Source organism: Fundulus heteroclitus, unplaced genomic scaffold (assembly GCF_011125445.2).
Source record: "Fundulus heteroclitus isolate FHET01 unplaced genomic scaffold, MU-UCD_Fhet_4.1 scaffold_531, whole genome shotgun sequence".
Taxonomy (NCBI): domain Eukaryota; kingdom Metazoa; phylum Chordata; class Actinopteri; order Cyprinodontiformes; family Fundulidae; genus Fundulus; species Fundulus heteroclitus.
Genome location: NW_023396958.1, coordinates 8,584 through 32,706, shown reverse-complemented (window position 1 = coordinate 32,706; position 24,123 = coordinate 8,584). Strand labels below are relative to the sequence as shown.

At 40.7% G+C, this 24,123-nt stretch overlaps 1 protein-coding gene across 1 annotated transcript in view; it reads left to right on the top strand.

The window, feature by feature from the left end:
- LOC105927973 (pecanex 2) overlaps positions 1–16,780 on the top strand; it is a 55,404-nt gene extending 38,624 nt beyond the window's left edge. Inside the window, exons 31-40 of the mRNA XM_012865009.3 lie at positions 669–772; positions 1,964–2,108; positions 2,293–2,523; positions 5,250–5,407; positions 5,489–5,605; positions 11,170–11,348; positions 14,780–14,946; positions 15,025–15,099; positions 15,202–15,378; positions 16,370–16,780. Coding sequence (XP_012720463.2) covers positions 669–772; positions 1,964–2,108; positions 2,293–2,523; positions 5,250–5,407; positions 5,489–5,605; positions 11,170–11,348; positions 14,780–14,946; positions 15,025–15,099; positions 15,202–15,378; positions 16,370–16,543 — 1,527 coding nt within the window. The 3' untranslated portion in view covers positions 16,544–16,780. The remainder of the gene's footprint in view (positions 1–668; positions 773–1,963; positions 2,109–2,292; positions 2,524–5,249; positions 5,408–5,488; positions 5,606–11,169; positions 11,349–14,779; positions 14,947–15,024; positions 15,100–15,201; positions 15,379–16,369) is intronic.
- Positions 16,781–24,123: the final 7,343 nt, after the last annotated feature.

Here is a 24,123-nt window from a genome sequence, read left to right as displayed (position 1 = left end):
AGCTAATATTATTTTGATTTATATTTACACTATGGATGGATGGATGGTAAAAAATAAAAAAATAAGATAAAAATAAAAATCACTGTCACCTTTCTGTTATTTAGCACATTTTCTTCACATTTAGTGCGTTTTTCTCACATTGGGAAATGCTGAATATAAATGTAGGATCTATTTCAACACCCTATATGTATATATGAATGTTATATTTATATCAGAATTTTAAATCTATATATCTTATATCTTGAGATAGACTTAAATCTTTAGAAAATATGCTAATTGACCGCGCCCCTTCAACTCGTGGCTACGCCCTCACTGTGTAGCAATGTGAATGAGGTGTGGTTAAATATATTTAGATTTAAGGTTTAGATATAAATATAACATTTAGATATAGTTATAGGATGTAAAAATGGGTTTAACATATAGATATAGATATTGCATTTAGATTTATGGATTTAACAATTATATTTACCATTCCCCACTAATATGAAGAAAGTGCATTAAATAACAGAAATGTGAAAAATGTTTTTACATTTGGCATCCCATGCTTTATACGCGTAGAAGCATATCCTGTTAACCTGCTAAGTGCATATAATTTCACCTTGCGTTGTGCTGATTTGGCCCGTGTGAAATGGCCGATCGTTGTGCTTCTGTCTGCGTCCCATGTCCAGCCTGTGGACAGCGACGAAGACTCCCCTCTGGTGACCCTGTCTTACGCCCTGTCTGTCCTGGGGAGGAGATCCCTCGGCACCGCGTCCCACAACATGTCCAACAGGTAAAACGGAGAAACACGACTACGTGGGAAAAGTTACCCGCTTCATTGTGTGTTTGGCCAAAATCACTGCTTACTGGGTGAATCGGTAGAAAAAAAAGGGAGGTGGCTGCAAAATACAGCAAGATTGTTGCTAAAACAGTCAGTCCTTTGTTTTGAGACTTTGTTCTCCATACTGTGCATCTTTATCCACTCATCTACTGAAAACAAATTATTTAACGTTTTACAACAAAATATTGTAAAACCTAAAGGTTTTACAATAAGGTCAGTTAAACGTCAGAGTTTTCTGGTTAAATATAAAAGGGTTTGCAAAACTCAGCCTCTGAAGAGAAAGTGGATTGGACAGAAACGACCTTTGCTGTGAATTAATAAAGAAACTGGACTGATCTGAAGCAACACCCGTCACAGAGTTCAGATTTCAGTTCAGTGGTTCCCAAAGTTAGGTTGCTATCCCTGGGGGAGTCATGAATACGCCCCACCTCAAACTGAAAAGTGAAAGTATATTTAAGTTATAAATGTTCAATAAAAAAAACTACTCGCAAATAGTTACAATACAAATAAATGAGTAAAAACGCCTGGGTAGTCTTGAAAACTGTGGAAAAGTCAGAAATATTCTGTTATAATTTTCCAGGTCTGGTTAGGTACGGAAGGAGACATTTTCCAGATTTTACCACTACGTCTGTTAAGAAGAAATTTAATAATTAGAATAAAATAAATAAATAAAGCTAGTATTATTTTGATTTATATTTACACTATGGATGGATGGATGGATGGATGGATGGATGGATGGATGGATGGATGGATGGTAAAAGTATACAAAGTTTCAAGTTGTAATTAATGTAGGGTCAGCTGTTTTCAGTTTCATAGATTTTAAAACAGATTCTAAGATAAAACACTTAATTCTCCGCAATCTCTCAAAAACTGAAGGAAAGGTTTAGAAATTTGAGTTTTTGTTTTGATAAGATGATTTATGAGCGGCTGTCCTTACCTGCAGCTGCAAAGAAAGACCAGAAGAGGGCGCCAGAACCCAAATCCTTAAAAACAATACCCACTTTAAACAGATGTTATTTTTCATGCAGTTTATCATCAAAAGCTGACCCTCATATTATTAAACTCCCCATCTAATTTTTGTTTGCTCTATTGTTTTTTACCTTTACTTCGGGACAAAAACAACTTTTTTATTCTTTCATGAAGCCTGGAGTCCTTTCTGTATGGTTTCAACACCTTGTTCAAGGGCGACTTCCGCATTGCCACCAAAGACGAGTGGGTTTTCACTGACCTGGACCTGCTTCAGAAGGTGGTGGCTCCTGCAGTCAGAATGAGCCTCAAGTTGCATCAGGTAAAGATGACCGCATTTAAAGAAGATGTTGCTCTGGCTGTGTTTCTTTTTGCTTTAGATTCTTCTTTTTCCCCCTATAAATATGTGTAAAATGTCTGTAAGACATAGTTATTCATGGGTGATCCTCAGGGATGTGGTTTCCCGCAAGTCTCTGACGTCTCGCTGTGACTTTCCTGTCCCGTAGGACCACTTCACGTGCCTAGAGGAGACAGAGGAGGCCTCCATCCTGTACGAAGCCATCACAAACTACCGCAGCAGCCTGGTGATCTGCCACGAGAGCGATCCCGCCTGGCGTAAGGCGGTCCTGTCCAGCCGCGACACGCTGCTCACCCTCAGGCACATGATTGACGACGGCACGGACGAGTACAAGATCATCATGCTGTACAAACGCCACCTCAGCTTCAAAGTCATAAAGGTAACAGAGACGAGCAATGGGCTTGCAGGCTGCCGCTCTCAGCGCTGGTCCGGTCACAGCATGTGTGGATGCTGCCCAGCAGGTGATGGTGAGACGTGCGACACTCTCCAGACAAGGTAGTCTGGGGCCTTAAGCAGAATTTAACTTGGGGCCACTCAAACAGCTTTTTTTTTTTTTAAACATAGATTTTAGTGAAATCCAGGCGAAGGAGGCCCCCCGTTTAATTGGCTGAGCTTAGAAGCGATCGTGGATAATTAGTTAATATTTGCGGTGATTTATCTGTGAACAAACCAAGCTGTGTCACAAAGGAAAGCTTAAACATGTCGCACAAGATGGGATCTACGCTTGCAAAGTAAACTTGCCAATTCCTTCAAATTTTAAACAATCTTTTAATTTATCTCTGCTGAAACCATCACCTCAAGTTTAATAGTATTCTCATTCCCAATAAAATAAATATAGACATTTTAGATCTAGGGTAAGTGCTTAAATCCAATAATTTACGGGAGGCCCCTACTGGCATGGAGTCCCTAAGCAGCGTCTTGGTTCATTTTTGCCTTGGGCCGGCAAATCTCACAGACTCTCACTAGTGCCGGCCAGAGCTGGCACTAGTGAGAGTCTGTGAGATTTGTTTCCCCAGCTTTGTGTTGTGAACATGGCATGACAGCAATTCTCACCATCATGGGACAGAAAAGATCAAAATAGGATGGCCTCTGCATGAACAGGTGTGTAGTGTAGTAGTTTGCCACAATCCATGTTAACACATCCAGCAACCGTAAACATTCAGCCTACGATAGAATGGCCTAGTCAAAGTTCAGACCTAAATAAATAAACCACTGAGAGTGTGTTGAAAGACTTGAACATTGATGTTCAAAGAGCCTCTCCATCCAGTCTGCCTAACCTATTTAGCAAAACGCTGCTGTCATAAGCTGGCAATTTCTTATTAGGTCCTGAAATGTGGGTAAAAATGATGAATAATGATTAAAGTAGAAAAAAAAAAGACTCAGATAATATCTTTTAATAAACTTAAAGGGCTTTTTCAACTATTGATCCCAATGCACTGGTCTGTGAAAATCTTCTCTTTTATTTTATTTTTCCACCATCACCCCGCATCAAATGTTCTGCTCTTCTGGCTCACTCTGTATACCTGCCTCATTAATGACTTTTATCAAAATTAAGTAAAATGCTATCGCTTAACTTTCAGTCCAGTTTTTAAACACTTCAATCACCTTTTATTGACTACTGATGCTAATGGTTTAGCCAGCAGTGAAACCTCACTGCTGCTTTTGACAGCTGATGCACATTTCATGTATAGTCCAGGCTAGGTGTCAGAGGGTCTGCCCTTTCGGTAGCTCAAACCTCATCTGTCTGGGAGGTGATTTTCTGTCCGACTTGGGGGATGTTTCTTCATTTACTGTGTTGTGGCGTTCCCAAGGCCTTATGTCTTAGCCCTCTTTGGTTTGCCCTACGCCTCCGTCTACCGGAGAAAAAGTCCTTATGAAGGGAGGTGTCTTTTAAAGTAGATTTCAAACTTGATAAACAGAGAAAGCCCAGTTTTTATCAGCTATGCATTTAAGCAACAATTGACCAAATTTGATATTTTTCTAATGCAAAGTCTGTGATTCAAACTGACCACAAATTGACCAAACTTTGTTAAATGTGCTGTTTGCTAGTGTTAGCCTTACGTCTCTGATGCGTTTACAGCTTGTCCAAAACGCAGTTGCATGGCTTTTAGCCAGAGTATTCAAACGTGATCATCCATCCATCCATCCATCCATTTTCTGACATTCTTATCCCTGCTGGCGGGGTCACACGGGGTGCTGGTGCCTATCTCCAGCTGTCAATGGTCGCCAGTCTATCGTCACACACGTGATCATATCATGCCTATTTTAGCCTCTTTCCACTGGTTTTCTGTTTATTTTAAAAGTAAATTGAAAGTTTGACCTTTTAAAGTCCTAAAACAGGTTGACACTGTAGTAACTCTTAGACTACGGAGCTTACTCCATATTAGACTTGTTAGAGTTTTACCTTCCAGAGCACCAGGGTCTGCTGAAAATGTTTCATTTCTGTTCCTATAAAACACAAAAAATAGAGGTGACCTTTACTCCTTGGTTTGTGACACAGCTTAAGAATTATGTAGTTTAGTTATTTTAGACTATCTTTTTTATTTTATTCTGAATGTTTGGCTGCCTGCATTTCCGTCTGTGCCCTGCACCTTTGCAGTTTCTTGAAAGTGTTGTAAAAATAAGTGGCTGGGAATGCTACATTTTAGTGTCTGGATGTGCCAGGTGGCTGCCGAAAAACTCCATTAGACGTGCATCTGTGATTGTAGCTAAAAAAAGATGCATGCCAAAGTGAAATTGAAATGTTTTACCTCCACCTTCTCACTGATTTTGTTACCTGTGTTCATCGATCTCAAAAAGTGTGTAGCTCTAACCGAACAAAGTGTGGAAAAAAAGCCATATCTATTTGTAAGGTTATGTATTCACAAACTTGAACGATTTTTTAATTTAGTAACTCAGTACTGGCAGTATTAAATGACACAAGAGTCTTCCTTCAGTTTAAAATAATAATTAATCTGAGTGACAGAACCTTATAAATCTGAGGGTAAATGCTGCTCTACTGTCAGGCCACAACACTGTTGATGTTACATTTTACACACCCTTCTGGTACAGGCCCAGAGCTTTGCTATTCAGGCCTCCTGTACGGTTTCCTTCTGCTCTCTGCAGATCAATAAGGAGTGCGTGCGAGGTCTGTGGGCAGGCCAGCAGCAGGAGCTGGTCTTTCTACGGAACCGCAACCCGGAGCGGGGCAGCATCCAGAACTCAAAACAGGCGTTGAGGAACATGGTCAACTCATCCTGTGACCAGCCACTCGGGTACCCCATGTAGGTGTGATCCACAGCTTAAACCTGTCGTAAACTCTGTTTTATTTTCACCCAGAAGTCATTTGCATCTTTATTTTTCAGGTATGTGTCGCCACTAACGACGTCGTTCGCAGGAACTCATCGTACACTCCGCAGCATCGGAGGAGGGGCGTTGAGCTTGGATGCCATTCGTTCCTGGCTCTGCTCTAAATGGCTACGGTTAGTTTCCGGTCCTCCCCGCCGGGCCAGCTAAAAGCCTGACCCTGTTCCTCAATCTTCCCTTAAAATCGCCCAGTGCCTGTGCTCCACAGTTAGCATTCTTTGTGCGCTTAAAATAAACAGGTCAGACTTTATTTAGTTTGGTCACGAGTTCAGTTTCTGAGGATCCCTGAGTGAGACGATGTGCATAAAAGGCTTGCTTGAATTTATTTTGGCCTGTGCACATGAAGGCGTTCAAAGACCCTCCAGAGACCACATGACTGCCACGTGGAGAGGAATTCAGCTCAATGATTATTTCATGGACAAAGTCTCAGTTTTGAGAATGCTCCATAAAACTATGGCACATCCAGCTACAGACAGTGTTATCTGCAGCGTAAAGCTAACAAACCATTACAGATAATACAAGAAAGTGTTGCTCAGCGGAATGAGTGATTGCTGTTTGTATTTTTGCTGTATGTTCAGCACTTAGATGCAGTTTCTTGTGTGTGTTGTTGCGTTCTCCAAACACAGCAGCTGCTGACATATTCTTTCTTGATTGATGCAACAAACTGGGAAAATACTTCTCTGTTCCTGAGAAACGTCGGAGCCGATGGGAGCCAGCTTGGCAACAGCTGGAACATGTGCAAACAAGGTCATCTAAATCTGTAAAAACAAAGCACGCAACCTTTTTCCGACTTTCCGACAATAAATCCTGTTTCAGGTCAGTTAGGTTTACAAAAATGATTTCTATTTGCCAAATGCCAGGATAACAAGACAGCTGTGGCTTCTCTGCATTTGGGGCCAGTGGGGCCAGTGGGGCCAGGCCCCACCAGATGTCACTGTGGAGCTCTATGTTCATAACAATCAGTGGGACAGAATCTTTCATTAAAGAGTAATATTATAAATAAGACAGATTCCCTTACCAATAAAATTCTGTTGTAAACATTTGTAGCCATATATCCAAGTCTGCCAGAATACTGACAAGCTCAGTAGGCGAAATCTTCTTGAGGCGCCTTGATATTGGGACCGGTCCACCAACATTTGTTTAAATAATGACGCCACTGCAAGATAGACATTATTTTTAAAATGATTTTTGGCAACTTTATTTAAAATGAGAAGTTTACACAGCAAAATGAATGTTCCTTTAAACTAATCGGGAACACCCAGGTGATGATGATGATGATGACATGGCTTTTTAAGTGTCTGAACATAGACCATTGAAAATTTCTTAAGGTAACTCGTCCTGCACACTGCTTCCTTGTGTGACAACTTGTAAAAAATTTAAAGCAAGTCATGAAATTAGTAAGAGAATAACGCACATCCGCAAGTCTGGTTTTATCCTTCGATACGATTTCCAGATGCCCGAAGGTGCTGCTTCCATCATATGCACGTATAAACACTAAGGGAATTTCCAGCTATCATATGTTGTGCAATTATACACTGTTTAAAGTTATTTAATGTTTAATAAATAACTCTCTGTTAAGTATTGTCTGGAGGATATTGGCTCTAAAGCTGAAATCGGGACAATAGTTGAAAGGGATGATACGAGCACTAGCGATCTTTTAACAGCAAACTTTGCACACACACAGAATAAATTTAATAACAGAAATAAAATGAACATCCAAAGAACATCACTATATAATGCTGTTTATCTGAATTAACACTATATTTCAATTAACAAATCCTCTCTACTAGACAAGTGAAACTTAACTAAACTACTAAGCAAAATGAAGATAAAAAGAAGCTAAGCTAAGGAACTGTACACATGCAAAATAAAACAAAGGACAAAACAAAAGGTGGTTGATCATAATCAAAATAATTCGGTGAATTCTGTTCACTGCCGATCTGATTTACACAACATGGAATGGAGTTAAATTAGCTTAACTAATTTCGAACATTTGGCATGTGTTTCAATCCATTCACAATGTGAATCCTGAGTAAACAAAACCTTATTTGATGAAATAACATTTTGTTTGAGTTAAAGAACCAAAGTTCACCTTAAAGAACATGGAATGAGCTAATTCAGAACAACATTTGGTATGTGTTTTCAACCCATTCACAATGCAAATCCCGAGTTACACAAAACATTATTTGATTTGCTCAGTAAGATCATTACTTTAAGGACGCCCAATTTGATCAATGCGATTATACCTCCGGGAGCTAGGGGTCGCTGTTTCAACCGGTCGCTAGAATCGGCTAATCCTAAAGTTAAACAAAACGTCTTTAAATCGACATTAATATTCCATATTAATGCGGTAATAAGGCTCATAGCACCATCAAACGATGGCGGAGTGAAATGAACAAGCCTTATGCTTTAAAACAAACCCTTTTTTAATGTCCAGAACCAGAAGTTACCAAAGCGAATAGTATTTTAGCTAGCGGACTTTCGGCACTAACTTTAAAGACTTCAGCTTTATTTTTAGTCATAATGAGTGAGCCGGTTAACATAAACATTAATTTACCATCAGTGTATGGAACCCCTGTGGAGATAACGTTTGTTATAACCATAAAAAGACACTCGAATCATATCGGCAGACTGAGGTCTGGCCAGGAGTGCTCTGACCTTTTGCCAGTGGGGAGTGGTTTGGGTTCACAGCAGGCACCCTGCCTTGAAGGCGGATCCTTGGTGGCTGTGAATGTGAAATACCTTTTTGGTCCTTTTTGATTTTTTCCCCATGTCACATATTTCAACTTTGGATTTAGCCATGGCGTGATGGCATAACACATATTATTCAGGAAGGAGGCAGGATCTGTGTCCCCAGAACGTGTTTTCTTTGGAAATATAGAAATCAATCCAAGAATAATAGCAAAAGATCTTGTGAAGGTGCTGGGGGAAGCTGGAAAGAGAATGTTACTATGACAAGTCCTGTGGCGATATAGCTGAAAAAGGCCTTTCATTGAGAAAGACGTTATTACCACAAGACCTGCATTTATTTTCTTTGCTACTTTCTAGAGACCTGACCAATGGTCTGTAACTAGAATGGAAGAGTTTGATCGTAACCATCATTGTTACATTTGGATAAATGCTTGGAAGCTTGAAAACACCCAACATCCCAACCGTGAAGGACAGGGGAGGCAACGTCATGTTTTGTGGGTGGCTTGTGGCCAGAGGGACTGGTGCACTTCACAAAATAGATGGCATTATGACGAATGGATATTGTGTGGGAGAAAAAAACCTGAAGCAGCATCTCAAGACATCTGCTGATAACTTCCAGCTTGGTTACAAACAGGTCTTCCAAATGACCCTAGGCGTACCACCACAAAGCCATTGTTATAGAAAGCCAAATCTTTGATCCCAAGTTCACTGTAAATTTCTTGGCAAAGATGAGCAGCTGTGTGTGAACAACACAGACCACAATAATGACCCATTTAGACCAGTTCAGTGGGCAGGAATGGGCCAAAATCCCCACCAACTATTGTGAGAAGCTTGAGGAAAGGCACCCAAAATATTTCTCCCAAATCATATTGTTTAAAAAGCCATTCTACCAATACTTGTTCTAATAATAAAAATTATTATATAATCATCTCCCACATTTAGCAAATGAAAAAATAATTTTTGTAATCCTAATCGTGTGTCTGGAGGGTCCTTGAGAAATCTTCTGGGTGGTGTCTAGAGGGAAACGTGTTCTCCATTATGTAGGATGGAGAGCGAGAGCTCCTTCTGAGGTGATGTGGTAGGGGCTGTTGGGGTTCCTGTAGAGAAGCCTGGTAGAGGCGGTGACAGCATCTCCATGACGTGTGGCACACGTGCCCCTGTGTAGCGTGGCAATCAGTGAATTTATGGCAGCATTGACTGAACGCGCTCTAAGCTGCCTGATTTATTGTAATGGTTTTAGCTCTGGCTGTTTCAAAAGGGATCACCACGGAGTTGAAAGAAAGTGTGGGGGGGGGGGACCCTCTATATATCAATGCTGCTTGCTCTTCAGACTGGTTTCTGTGGCTGTCAACTGGCCTCCAGATGGGAAGAAGCCCACACCTCCAAACTGCACATATAGATCTCTGGTAGACCAAGGGACGTTTTGAGTCCCTTTGGCGGCAGCTCAAATTAAATATGTATTTGCCGGGTCGTATGGGGCTTATAATACAGTATGACTGCCCAGTTCAGATCCTCGGTGTGATGCGCTCATAGCGATCAGTGAAAAACCCACAGATGTTGGCCGGACTTGCTAATATCCTCTCCTAGAGGTGCAGAAGATTAATGTCATTGTGTATTATGACTTTGTGTATTATGCACAGCGATTCACACAGAAACCCTCCCCACAACTCACCTTTCATGCCGCTGATAAACTGAGGAAAATCCTGACGGTGTTTGTGTCCTTCACAGCAAGGTGGAAACTGGTGGTGAAGGGCCAGAAACTCCTGTCATTCGAAGGGTAGTCGTGTAGATTGTTCCCAAACATCTCGGTGAAGGAAGCTGGGATGCCCGTCTACGGTTCCGGTGGGAATGCTGGGACATCAGCAGGCCAAGCTAATGTCCTGGGCACGAAGAGAAAGGCTGTTTTCTGAATTTGCGTGGATTCTGTAATGTTCAGAGGGCCTCGGAGAGCTGAGAAACCCCAGAGTCATCCTAATCCGGCGTGAATGGGCCTTTGATGCTTCATGTGATGCAGTAACCTTTTTTTTTTTTTTTTGCCAGCAACACTACCTTAAATTAATTTAAGTAATTGTCAGATGAAGTAAATAAAGCTTTAAACACATCACTTCAGCGAAGCTTTGAGAAAAACAAAATTGTCAAACTTGCTATTGGTAGGAGGTTTTTCTCTGGAAATCTTCAGAAGTCTGGATAATTTATTTATTTCTGAGCCATTTCCGAAGGCTTGGCTCTTTAAAACGGGAGGCGAGCTACAGCGCACATTATGCTAACCTCATAAAGCCCTCATTCAGCTGGTTGTGTTTTAGGATGAATTTCCCTGGTAGAGACTGCGCTGTAATTGTAATGCTCTGGCTCCCTGCAGGCTGAGTGAGTGCTTCACTGAGGATTTACAGATACTGACTCACAGTGCCGGGGAGAGAGACTCTGCCAAGTTAATGTAGTTTTAAATGCACACGCAGGGACAGTGGGGGGTGCACGTCTGGGAGACAGAGATGGCTGGATTACAGAGAAGATGGAGAGCCAAATGGACTTTCTGCTGTTGCAGCTGTGTTGCGTTTTACTTCTCTTTTCTTAGCCCTAATTAAATTGCCGAGCCTCCACTTTTCTGCTGATATCTCAGAGATGTGCATCTTCGCGGCTGCACCGTCCATATTTTATTTAATTTTTTAGCTTTCTTGGGAACTTAATGTCTTTTTTTTGGAAAGGATGGGAGTGTTAATCCTCTGAGATCAGACTTCATTTCAAGGTGTTGCTTTAATGTCACCGAGTATTAAAACAGATTTTGTCTCATGATTGAAAAAAAAAAAAACCCAACATTTTCACATATGTGAGCCCAGTTACGCAACACTCCTTTCAGTCAGAGGGAGTGCACTTGGCCACCTGGGACAGTCAAAGCTTGCTGAATCTTTGATGGCCCGTCGCCCTCGTGCTTCTGTGGCGCGGGCCATGAATAAATGAGTCTGAGCTCTGTGCGCGTGTGTTTATCCTGCAGAGTGCGTAAGGACAACCTGACCAGCTGCAACAGCGGGGTGAACATGGAGGATGTGGACTGCGGCGCCGGCGGTTCGTCCTCGCTGAGTCACAACCGGCCGTCCTCCGTCACGTCCAACAGCCTGAGCCTCTACCAGCACAGAGCCCGGACGACGCACAGCCGCAGACATCACAACACGGGTACCTTCTTATCCGCAGTCCTTGTGGGAGCTTTAAACGAGAGTTCCTTTTCTAAGGCTACTTAAAAATCACAAGATTCGTTTCAGAACCAAATTCAGCAGCAGGGAATATTTTTCATTTTTGCTTTTACAGAGATGTGAAAAAGTCCTCCCTCCTCTGACCGATTGTTTCTGATTATGGTTTTTATGCTTAAGGAGCACTTAAATGTTTTAGATCATTAAGTAAAATTAATTACAAATCAGACAAAGATAACAAGAGTAAATGCAATAAGGCTGCTTGCAAATGAGGGTTTTTTATTTCTTATAAGTCAACAGCTGCTTAAACAAACCAGGCTGTATCTGAAAATATAACTCCACCCTCTTTTTCTTTAATAAAATAAAATAAAATCAGTACGTTTCGGTTCAGGTTTCTTAGCCACACTGAAGCCTGATTACAGCAGAGCTGCAGAGTCAAGACGTCATCAATAGAATCTGTCTGACAGCATGAAAAAGGCTCTAAAAGCAACACATCCTGCCCCCATCTAAGGACATTCTAGGACAAATAACCAAACCTAGAGAACATTTAGAAAGTCATTCTAAGGCTTTGTGACTCCAGCAGAGCGCAGCGAGAGCCCTTGTTCACAAATGGAGACATGTGGAACGGTGGAGAACCTTCCCAGGAGTGGGAGGCCACCAAAACTATTCCAAGAGCTTGTTGATCACTCACCCAGTGGGTCACAGCAGAACCCAGAAACACCCCTAAAGCACCGCAGGGATCACGTGTCTTAGTTGAGGTCAGAGTTCAGGATTCAATCAGACTGGGCAGAAATGACCTCTATCGGTGAGGTCTAAAACTAAAACCACCGCTGACCAAAAGAATGGTCCATCTCAGAACCTGCCTCAGACCTGGCTGCCTCAGGACACGGACGACTTGCAGTAATTGATGAAAGAAAACCCTGTAGGAGATTTACAGCAGTTCCTCACTTAAACCAAACAAAATTAGGGGTTTCGTGTGACAGTCAAAATCCAGACTTAGATTAGATTGAAATGCCGTGGCATGGCTTTAGACGGGTTTTTCTTGATCATAAAGCCCTGTGCAGCTGAAGTAAGGCGGTTCTGCCGAGAGGATTGGGCCAAGGTTCCTCCTCAGGGATGTAAAAGGACTCCCTGCTAGTTATCACAAACACTTGATGGCAGTGATTAGGTGTAGGGGAGCGATTGCTTTTTCACATCGAGCCAGGTTGGATTGGGTGTTTTTCCCCCCCTGTATTGAATGTAACATACTCTCAAACATAAGTGTCACTATTTGATGTGCTGCGCCAGATTATAGCATAAACTAATTCGCATCAGCAGTCCTTTAACAGATTACAAAAAAAGTTATATACAATACAATAATAAAATAAAGCATCACTACAAATTCTGTTCTAATCACACTACATAAGCAGACACACATGCACAGACTTAATCAATTAATGATTAAATGAAATCATAATCTGAACACTGTTTTATAATTACTCAGAATCAGAATCAGAACAACTTTTTTAATCCCAGAGGGAAATTACTGTTTCAGTACAATCGCCATAACATAACAAACATCACAAACATTTAAGGGGGAGACGATTTACTGAGGCCTTGCTGCCAAGGAACCGCCTTACACGGTGCCCACATGGCGCTGCCATTACTCTGTGAAAAAGATAGAGGAAACAAAAAGGAAGGAGGGAGGGAAAAAAGCATAACTCATACTTTATCCTATAACAGGATACAGTTTGAGATATCAAAAACCTCTTGCACAAAAAGTGCAAATAAGACGAGACACATATGTGTGTCTGTTTGGGTGAAAAGTGTTTTTATTTCCATGAACGCTCTTCAGGGGCCATTGTCCTTGATGTTATCAGCCGGCCAACAGTTCAGAAAGCATCCACAGGTGTCAGCGGGGGAGGAGGGAGCAGGGTAGAGTTCTGAGCACTCTCCGCCATAACAATCCAGGAGCTATTAGATAGGGAGGTCATAATCCAAATACTCATGTTATCTTTGTCCAACATTCAAATTTGTTTGATGATATGAAACATTAAAAGGTGACAAAAGAGCAAAACCAAGAAATCTCTAAGGAGGGCAAATACTTTTTCACAGCACTATCAAATATAGATTAAATAGGTCTATTGCAAACCGGTTTGGCAGCACTAATGAGCCACTCGGACCAGGTTCATCCAGCGGTTCCCAGAGTTGTGGTCGGGATCCCACTTGGATTCCTGTGTACGTAAGTCTGGGAGATAACAGAACAATAAATAACAAATATTACAGTAAAAAACCATATCTACTCTTGAAATATAGTAAAAGATAAAAATAGGACTTAAATATAAATAAAATCAAATAATTGGCACATCACTGAAAGACATTGCTCATAAAATTATGAAACATTTAGTAAATTTAAATAGATCAAAGGCTTGTATGCCCAGCTAAGAGTCAGAGTAACAAGTCTCTTACTTTTTCATTTTGTGGGTCAGAAGCTGAAAACTTTGGGAATCACTGAGTTAATCCAATTTAACATCAATCCAGCTCTAGGTCTTAACAAAAAAAAAAAAAAAAAAAGCCACAGCTTGAGCCTTAGGCCCGTTATCAGAACATGAACAAACATGGAAGTCATTTGTTTCATTTACAGGAACCATGTGACCGTCTCAGAAATATGCATTCTGGCCAGGAGCTGAGATGCAACTGCTTCTCCTCCCACAAATAATCAGTGGCTTGTAAACATAATGCCTCAATTTAGAAAAGATTCATTGCTCTATCCAGAATCAGAGCGCGCAACAGTTAATAAGAACCGGGGTCCTTTCTTGACGTTTTGTTAAAATCTGCAGCTCAGTGATAGCCTGAAGCATTTTAATCTGACAAGTTTCATATGAGCTGTCTGCCTTTTTCCTGTTTAACATCATGCTTTTTTTTTAATTCTGTTCAGATTTAATTTGTAATACAGAACTGCTCACTGCAGGTGATCAGGGTAAGGTTTTGTGTATGTGAATTTTTGACCTTGAGGAAAAGGCTCTTCTTGAATAGAAAGAACCTGAGGGCTAAGAAAAGGTCCCATTCATTTAAATCTCTGAGTAAATGATGTGTCATCTGTCAATTTTAAATTAGATTTAAATTTAAGATTAAATTTCCTTTTTCCAAGTCACACCTTTGAACAAACCCTTTCACGGTCACATTTAAGAAATTTCTCTAGGTGTCAAACTCTGCATTATTTCAGTGCAAACCTTTAAAACTAAACCATTTTTCTGTCTGGCTATAGAACCTCTGTATTGGGTGTTGAAATTCAAATCTCTGTCTGACGAGCGGCTTCGGTGGATTCTCTTATGAAACTACAGTTGTCACCCCAGTTCAACATGACAAACAAAAACACTAGTCAGCATCCTTTAAAAGACTCGATTTAAATCTTTTAGTGGTTCTGTGTTTCCTCAGGAAGGAGAGAGTACCGCAGTCGATCTGTGCAGCCTCAGAGCCAACGTCCTCCTGTAAGCAGCCAATCAGGTCCCATCCTGGACTCTGGCTCCGCCCACGGGCTGGTCCAGCGTCTGTCCAACAGTCAGCTGTCCTTTAACACTTCCATAGCCTCTATATTCTCTCAGGTAAACACATTTCCTCGTGCAGCCTACACGTTTCACATCTCATCGAGGGGAATAAAGAGCAACTTTGTGTGTCCTCAGGTCCCTCGTCTGTCAGGGGCAGGAGGGATCAGCTCGCAGCTTCAGGCAGCACAGCATCAGCAGCGCTCCAGTCAGGTGGGACCTTTTGTTTTTCCTCTCATGCACACACCCTCTAAACATGAATCCACCATTTTACAGTTTGTATCTTTTTTTTTTTTTTTTTATACGACCCAGCAGGTCTCCTCATCTTCGTCTACACTCAGCCTTCTGTTCGGCAAGCGCAGCTTCTCCAGCGGCCTGGTTATCTCTGGGCTGTCCGCTGCTGAGGGGGGCAACACCACCGATACGCAGTCCTCGTCTAGCGTCAACATCGCCGTCGGGCCTTCGCACAGGTCCAGCAGCAGAGCCACGCAGGTGGGAAGACGTCCGAGGATATCAGTGCCTCGAAGTTTTCGTACGCTTTTAACTTTTTCACCCTTTAACACCTTTATTAATCGGCCATGTATATTATAGGCCTATATAAAGAAGCACATCAGGGTAGCAAGTAACTGGGAAGTGGAAGGAAAAGGTTATGTGGCTATTTTTTTTTTTTTTTTTTTTTTTTTTTACAAATAGAAATCTGTAAATTGTACCATGCTCTTTGTCCAACTCTCTTTTACTCTTATACCCCTAAATAAATAAATAAAGCTCAGAGTCAGCGGTTCTTTAGCACAAACCATGTAGGAGGTGAAAGAAGATGATCTGGTTAGATTGTGATCAGAAATGAACTTTGTGGCCTACAGGCAAAACACTAACAATGTACATCCCCTCAATAGATCCGACCTGTGATGAAACCAGGTGGTGGCAGCATCACGCTGTGGGGATGCTTTCCATTAGCAGAGACAGGGAAGATGCTCAGGGGAAAAGGATGCCGCTGAAAACAGGGGAACGTGGAAAAAGACCAGTTAGAGACGGAAAAAAAACACTCTAGACTTGGGTTGACATTGATCTTCCGACGTTATAGGGTTATAGCGCTGAACATCCAGCCAGAGCTATAGTGTTGGAAAGGGCCCAGTCAAAGTCCAGACCTACTGTGAATCCCAACAAAAGCTTCAAATAGGTATAGAAACTTCTCAAAGACACTCAGAATGTGGTGGCCTAGTGGTTATGGGGCCCGGGCGTTTGCATCATGGAGAGGCTGCAAAGTTTGCTGGTTTGGAATTTGAATTTGTAGTTCCTCTGTGGGACTACAAAGGGAAGTATTTATATATTTAGAACACCTTGATCACTTTCAGTAGCCAAATATGTCATAGTCACTCTTGAAGAGAAGACAAAATCACCACTGCATTACAAACTTTCAGCTACTCTGAATCTGACTGATAACCTTAAAAATGTAGTTAGCCTAAAGTCTTCCTTGCTTCCTCAGTGGACCTCGGAGCCTTACGAGAGTATAGACGCATCCAACTCCAATGCTGCGGTGACGGTGAGAGAGGGAGCCCAGTCGAGCGATCAAGGCCTCAGCCAGGGAGTGGACAAGACCCAGGAGGAATCTGCATCTGCCTCAACAGCCCCAGAGCCAACGGATCAGAAGACCGTCTGAGAAGGGGCGGACGGCTTGACAGACGAACGGGAGAGGGAGCCCAAAGGACAGTACGGAAAGGAACAAACCTGCATACAGAAGATTGTATGTGCGCAAGAGAGAGAGAGCACCCATGCACACAAACCTGCCTTCTCCCTTTATCCTCAGCATGTGGTCTCACCTTGGTGTTTGAATGTAAAGTCTGAAAAAAAGTGATCTTTGACCTGGTCGATGAAATAAATACATTTTTGAATGAAATGGCCTCCACCTATAATTAATAGATTTTATATCTTCACTAGAGCTTTTTGTTTTGTTTTTCCACGGAAGGATGTTCTTCAAGGCGGCGAAAAATGAAGTTTCACGTCGCTTAACAGCGCATTTAAGGTTTAGAGAGTTCAATTTACACAATCCTGTTGTTTTTCAAAGGATACAAAGGCTAGTGCATTGTTAGTTGTCTTTTCCATAATAACTCCTGTTTTTTTTTTTTTTTTTCAATCATGTCATATAACAGCCTGCTATGTAGCAGGTGCCAGGTTCCAACATCCATTATCATTACTAATCCCCTGGGACTTGTTGATGGAATGTACTGTATCTAATACAGCTTGATGGGCGGGAGGTCTAGAATGAAAAGCTTTCATATGACTAAGGATTACACTTGACATTTGTTCACATATATCAATATTAAAATTATGAGCAATCTTACATAATACTGTACAACAGGTATTAAGGTGTAACGTTTGTTTTGAGGGCTGCATCTTCATCAGCAAATGTATTGACACCCTTGGTGAATATGTATAAAAAGCCTTAAAACCAATTAATCTTTTATTGTAGGTACATATAACAATTTTCAAAGTCGGTTCTCTCCTGTGTCCTTCGCTCTTTGGCTTACGGCACAGGTTTTCTATGGGATCAGGGCCCTGAGATTGGGAGGACCATGGAAGAAGGGCGATTCCGTGTCTAATAAACCAGTTTTGTTTTGACCTGACCATTGTAGAGTACAGGAGATTTAAAAATAAGCCTTGTATTTGAAATAGTTTCTGACAACCAGTCTATCAAAATTCCTAGGACCTTTTGAAGGAGGAACAGGCTCACAGCATTACAAAACCTCCTCCATACATAGCCATAGGCAATAGGTGATTTTTCATTTATTCAGTGTTTTTATTTTCCTTCCACGCAAGACCCACACGGAGTGTGGCTAAAACCTCAGTCTTCGTGTCATCTGATCAAATCATGTTTATGATAGTGAGCTGGAAAAAGCTTTTTTTCTAACAGTTAGTCTGCATGTATAGTGTCTAGTGGTTGTTAAACAGACTTGGTGACCTCAAGACAACACTTTGAAACCTCATGGCAACGGAGTGTTTTCTAAAAACTCTGATCAAAAAAAAATGTTGGCACTTGAATCTTTCTACATATGAAGAAATTGCAACAGTATTAATCCAAAGGAATAGAAGCAAGTTCCTGGGGTGTTCGCAGATTGCTAAGAGCATGCTATTGGTCCCTTCATAGGATCTTACACTGTGATCCACTAGATCACAGGTGTCAAAGTCCAGTCCTCGAGGGCTGGTGTCCTGCAGCTTTTAGATGTGTCCCTGGTCTGACACGCCTGAGTCAAATAATCAGGTAATTAGCAGGACTCTGAAGAACCTGACTGCATACTGAGGAGCTAATTGTGCCATTTGATTCAGGCGTGTGGGACCAAGGAAACCTCTAAAAGTTTTAGGACACCGGCCCTCGAGGACTGGAGCTTGACACCCCTGCCCTAGATACAAGTAACTAAGATTTTATGTTATGAACATTTAACTGTTCTGTACAAAAGATTTATCCAGCCATTGCCTATCCCAGTTTATGGTTATTGGTTCAAATTAGACCATTGCTAGTTCTAGGAAGTCTTCTATAAATATTCTACAAAGGAGGAAATACACCAGACGCATTGCAGTGCCTAAGTGCAACCAAGCAGCATACGCGCGTCCTACACTTAGGTTAGCTTATCAGTTTAATCAGTGAATTAATTTACCAGAGGTGGGTAATAACTAGTTACATTTTCTCAGTTGTTCAAAACGTTACTTGTGTAACGTTTTGAACAAAAACTATTTTAGGAGTAGTGTTACTGCACTCTACTTTTTACTTTTACTTGAGTCATATTATTATTCGAGTAAAAGTTTTGACTACTCTATCTACTGCGAGTAATTTCATGAATAAAGAACATACTTGTTTTAACCAAAAACCTAGAGTTTATGTTAATGTTAATAATATGTTATTAATGTTGTAAGGAACATACAGTAAACGGTAGATATTGTCACCGGAAGTGCTTTCCACTGTTTGTATATAAAATTGACTGCTGTAAGTATTGCTTTCAAGTTTAATGTTGAAAAAATGTTTTAGAAAAGTTTCTTCTGCCTGAATTTATTTTGTAATTAAGTTATCCTTTGTAAATGTTTTAATTTGTCTTTAAAATACCAGAATTTGTACATAACCTTATATCTTTTTCTGTCTGATTACATAACTTTTAAATATTAAATCATCAGCTGTTATGGTTAGTTACTCAGTACTTGAGAAGCCTTCTTACTGAATACATTTTTACTCTTGAGTAATTTCCTAGCTGACTACTTTTTACTTTTACTTGAGTAAAAATAAATTGAAGTAGTGCTACTCAATTTTTGGCCAATCTACCCACCTCTGTAATTTACACTAGAAGCATAATATGAGCGTTGTGGGAGCATATTTACTAACCTGACAACAGCCAGCTGCATGTATCGCTCCGCCTAGCTCCACTCACATACATCTGGGACACGGCTCATTGAAAATGGTTTCCCCAACCAAATTTTTGGTCTGGCCAATCAGGACGCAGGGCGGGTGTTTCATGGATGTGACGTAGTGGAGAAGCCACCGTGAGATTCCAACAACAATGGCGGCTCGCATCGAGGAAGCAAGCGTTAGCATTGATGCTGCTATTTCTTCCGTGTTGTCCAATCTACCTAATATTGTTTCATTAAAAGAACATCAGAGAACGGCTCTGAAGGCTTTTGTTGGTGGAAACCATGTTTTCGCCCTTCTCCCGACCGGATTTGGCAAGTTTTGTTTTCCGGGGCGCGTACGCGGACGCGCCCCGGAGCGGTTAGCGGTTAGCGCTAACCATATTGGGAGGCCTATTAGTCCTCAACGCGGTCAGCCCGGGATCGACTCCGACCCGCGGCGCTTTGCCGCCTGTCTTCCCAACCTCTTCCTGTCAGCTCACTGTCAATAAAAGGTGTGCCACTACAGTGTTTCCCGCAGGAATTTGCTTATGCGAGGCGGACCGACTCGCGGAGCGGGGGGGGGGGGGGGGGGGGTTGGGGGGGGGGGGGTGGATGACTTTTTCTCCGCGGACCGGCTCGCGGAGCGGGAGGGGGGGGGGGGTGGATGGACGACACGTTTTCCGCGGACCGGCTCGCGGAGCGGAGGGGGGGGTGGATGACACGTTTTCCGCGGCCGCCTCGCCAAGATAGCGCTGCGGGAAACCCTGCACTAGAGCCGCAAACACATAAAAAAAAAAAAAGTTTTTTTTTTCCGGCGTCGGTCTCATCAGCGTCACGGGTTAGCTTCGGTGTGAGTGGTTGAAATAGCACGTCGATAAAGATGACAGACAAGTGGCTTATCCAATCATATGCAAGGAGTTTTGATAAGGCCCAGCCTTCAGTAAAGGCAATTTCTATGGCGGTGTCCCAGATGTATGTGAGTGGAGCTAGGCGGAGCGAGACATACAGCTGGCTGTTGTCAGGTTACATATTTACACCACACGATGCCTAAATTAGATCGAAGTTCTAATTTCAGACGCATATATACTGTTGTTTGGCGGGGAATAAACAAGAAAACAACATCATGTGTCAAAGTTCACTTCAGAAAGTATGCCAAAATAATAGTCAAGTCTCAGTTCGGCCACAAGGAGGTAGATGTCACTTGTTGACGCTGCTGATTGACTGGATGCATTAATTTTTGCTGAGCTCTTTGCCTTTCCTCTCACAACAGTTTGTCAACTAGGAGACGGAGAGGTGAAAGCACGCCTTCTACTTGGTGCTCTTCACATGTGGCGAAAGTTCCTCTCTGCGCAGAAACACGCAGCTGTGGGGCGTACTTTGCAGCATCTGGTGTAAATTTACGCTTTTAAAAATATGGCAGTAAGCGGCGGCGCTTAAGTTACCACCCAGTGTATTTCCTGCTTACATTTTCTTTTAAAAAGCTTTATTAATACACATACAGCCACAATTTTACTTAGAAACAGAAGAACTGCAGTATGGACTAGTTGACAAAACAAATGAATAATATTGAGTTATTCTATCTTAAATTGAACAATTAATCAAACTCAGTTCACACAAACAATTTAGTTAATTTTACTTACCTGTGTACAGCAATTAAATAAATCCTATTAACATTTGAATAAAAGCAAAAACCAGAGTAATAAAATGTTTTGTACAATTGGATATAAACTTGGCCATTAAGTGTTTAAAAATGTAACGTATCTCTGAAAAATTAAGTTAGTTCTGATAAGAATCAATGGGAAATGAAAAAGAAATAAACAATAAAAAATAAGGTTTTTAAAAGTTTAAAAAGTTTTTGCCATTTCAATTAAAGATTATTCAATTAAATATTGCAGCTACCATTAGTATAAATTTAGCTATGATGCCAATTAGCGACACTAGGCACTGAAGGAATGAAACAACTTTTTATTCTTTTATTGATGCCGCTAATGCTCAAACCAAATTTTTAAATTGAGTTCAAATACATGTTGCTGAACCATATGTAGTCTTTTCCATGAAAGCCTGAAGGAGAATGTACGGCCATCAGTTTGAGACTGTAAGCTTAAGTGAACTTAGGTTATACAGCAGGACAATGATCTGAAACACCCCACCAAGTCCACCTCTAAATGGTTGAAAATAAATGTTGTGGAGCACTTGGTCAAAGTATGAACTTAGTGATTGAAATGCTGTTGCATGACCTTAAAAAGTCAGGTCTTACTTAAAAACTCTCCAGTGTGGCTTACTTAAAAGAACTCTGTAGAGGGCAAATTTCCTTCACGACGACGTTTATTGCTAACCCAGCCCATTGATTAGCTTTAAAATGTTTGTCATGGTTTGAAAACTACTTTTTATATTTACTCGGGTTATCTTATTCTATCATTTCAATTTGGATGATGATCTACAACATTTAAGCGAAGCAAAAAGAAAAGAATTCGTAAAAGGAGCAAATCATTTTTACAGAAACTCACATGGCACACGAAGCCAAAGTAATTAATTAAAATGTAACAAACAAAAGGTATAATAAATATATAAGAACAAGAATTCCTTTGTGGGGGGAATTCGGAGAAATTATTTATCACTTTCCAGTATCAACCATAAAAAAACAACACAAATCACATTTAGCAAAAATCTATTAATAAAGTATTTATTGTAAGTTGTTACATTTAGATTTCTCTCTCTAGCAGCACTATTCAATTTACATATATTCAAGGGCAGTAACCATAGACTGTAGCTCTCTCTTAATGCAAGATGTCATCATGTAAACAAAGACAGACACAGAAGATAAGTAGTTTAAATGTACCGCAACATGGGCAGGCTGGTAATGTGACAATAACTGTGAGGTTCGAGGACAAATTGTGTCTTATGAAATGAATGATCCAGCACTAAAACTAATAATAAAAAAAAAAGTGTACAGCATTTTGTTACAGTTTTTAGCAGGAAATGGTGTGATCAATTGCCACCCATATCAGGCATGTTGCAAAATGTCCATCACTGGTTTACAGAGGTTGGTCATGGGATGGTTCAGAGAAATGAAACAAGATGTAACAGGATAATTTTAGTGCAACAGAACTTATGATTAAACATTCCAACAACTTTGACCTCTTTACACTGAATCCAAAGACACATTATAAATATGGCACATTATTTCCACCAAAAACCGCTGTTGTACTTTGGACAGTTACACTGACCACATAAATCTCTACTTTGATTACAACCTTTTTCATTTACCACTTATATATTACTCAACAACTTTCTTCTATATTTTTTGAAGAACATTTTTGATGTTTTAGCAAAAGTGCTCATTTAAGTTCCAAAGTCATAGCATGGTCAAGCTAGCAGTTAGTTAGCTCAGCTCATCTTGATCTGTGATGGATAAAGTTCAATAATTTTTCAACCATAAATAACAAACTATTATTGAATAGGTAGTTAATCAAATTCAAGAGGACAAATAAAATGTTGACACTTATAGATAAAGAGTGAGGACAGCAATTTAAGGTAACTAACTTTAGCTAGTTTTGGGGCTGGCAACTTGCTGCTAGCTTAACTTTATATTTAGGCCAGAAATCTGTGAGAGACTGATTTGCTTCTCTAACTCAACTCAATTACATTTTAACATCAGTCTTGCACTGTTTTTCTAAAACAGATTTAACAGCAAATGTTTATCAAGATGTTTACACAAGACCAAAGTGCAAATCATATGCAAACTGCACCACCATGCACATATTTGCCAATACGAACCAGATCGAGGAAAAAAAAAAAAAAAAAAAAAAAAAAAGTATAAATTCTGTAAAGCTCTATGTTTTGAGATGTTATCAGGATGACTCCAATCTTTGTGCGTATAGAGTCTACAGTGTTATTGTAATCTTTACATTTTACTTTTGAAACTCTAGCTAACAAATGTCACTGTATTCGCCCACTTTGCTTTTATGTAGATTTTTTTTTTTACAGTTGTGTTCAAAAATAATAACAGGCCAACATCACTAACCAGACAAATCCCTGTTTTTGGTAAAAATTGTATTTCTTTATATCTCGCATGCTGGTGACTTTAAATAATTGAACCACTATTTAAAAAGGGATGTGTTCAAAATCATTTCAGTGCGGTTTTCAATGAGTGAGGACACCTGGTGCATTTGTTAAATGGGTTGCTCCAGAAATTGATTAAGAAGTTGACTGGAGACTTGAAAATTATAAATAAGTGCAGAAATTAGAGGCTGTTAAGCTAAAATGGTCTCAAACATTTTAAAATGGAAAACAAAACTTGAAAGATGTGGTAGAAAATGGAAAACTACCATTGGACTGAAGAACATTCAAAATGGCAAACTAGCCAATGATAAACTTCAGGATATTCAAAGGTGAACTACAATTACCTTTGAGCACTGTAGCAGTTAGAAGACGCCTATATGAAGCAATAAACTCCTTGCAAAGTCTGAAGTGAAGTGCTGATGAGGTTACATTTCACCAAAAAACACGTTGATGCAACATTTTGTGAACCGATGACAGCAGGGTTGTTCCTTTTGGCTCTAGACAGTTTGTCAGATAACACTCAAAGACTGAATGAAAGCCACAATACGCCATGGCGAGAAGGGGCTCATTATGGGAATGTTTGTCATACTGTCTTTGGGCCTATTTTTTTTACACCACGAATAATGGTACATCAGGACCCTTGAAGAGGTCATGTTGCCTTACGCTGAAAAGGGAATGCCCTTAAAGCACGTGTTTCAAAAGGACAATGGCCCGAAACACACCAGTAAGTGAGCTGCATGTTAGTTCCAAACCAAAAAGATTAACTTTATGGCATAGTAGGCCCAATCCCTTGACCTTAATCTA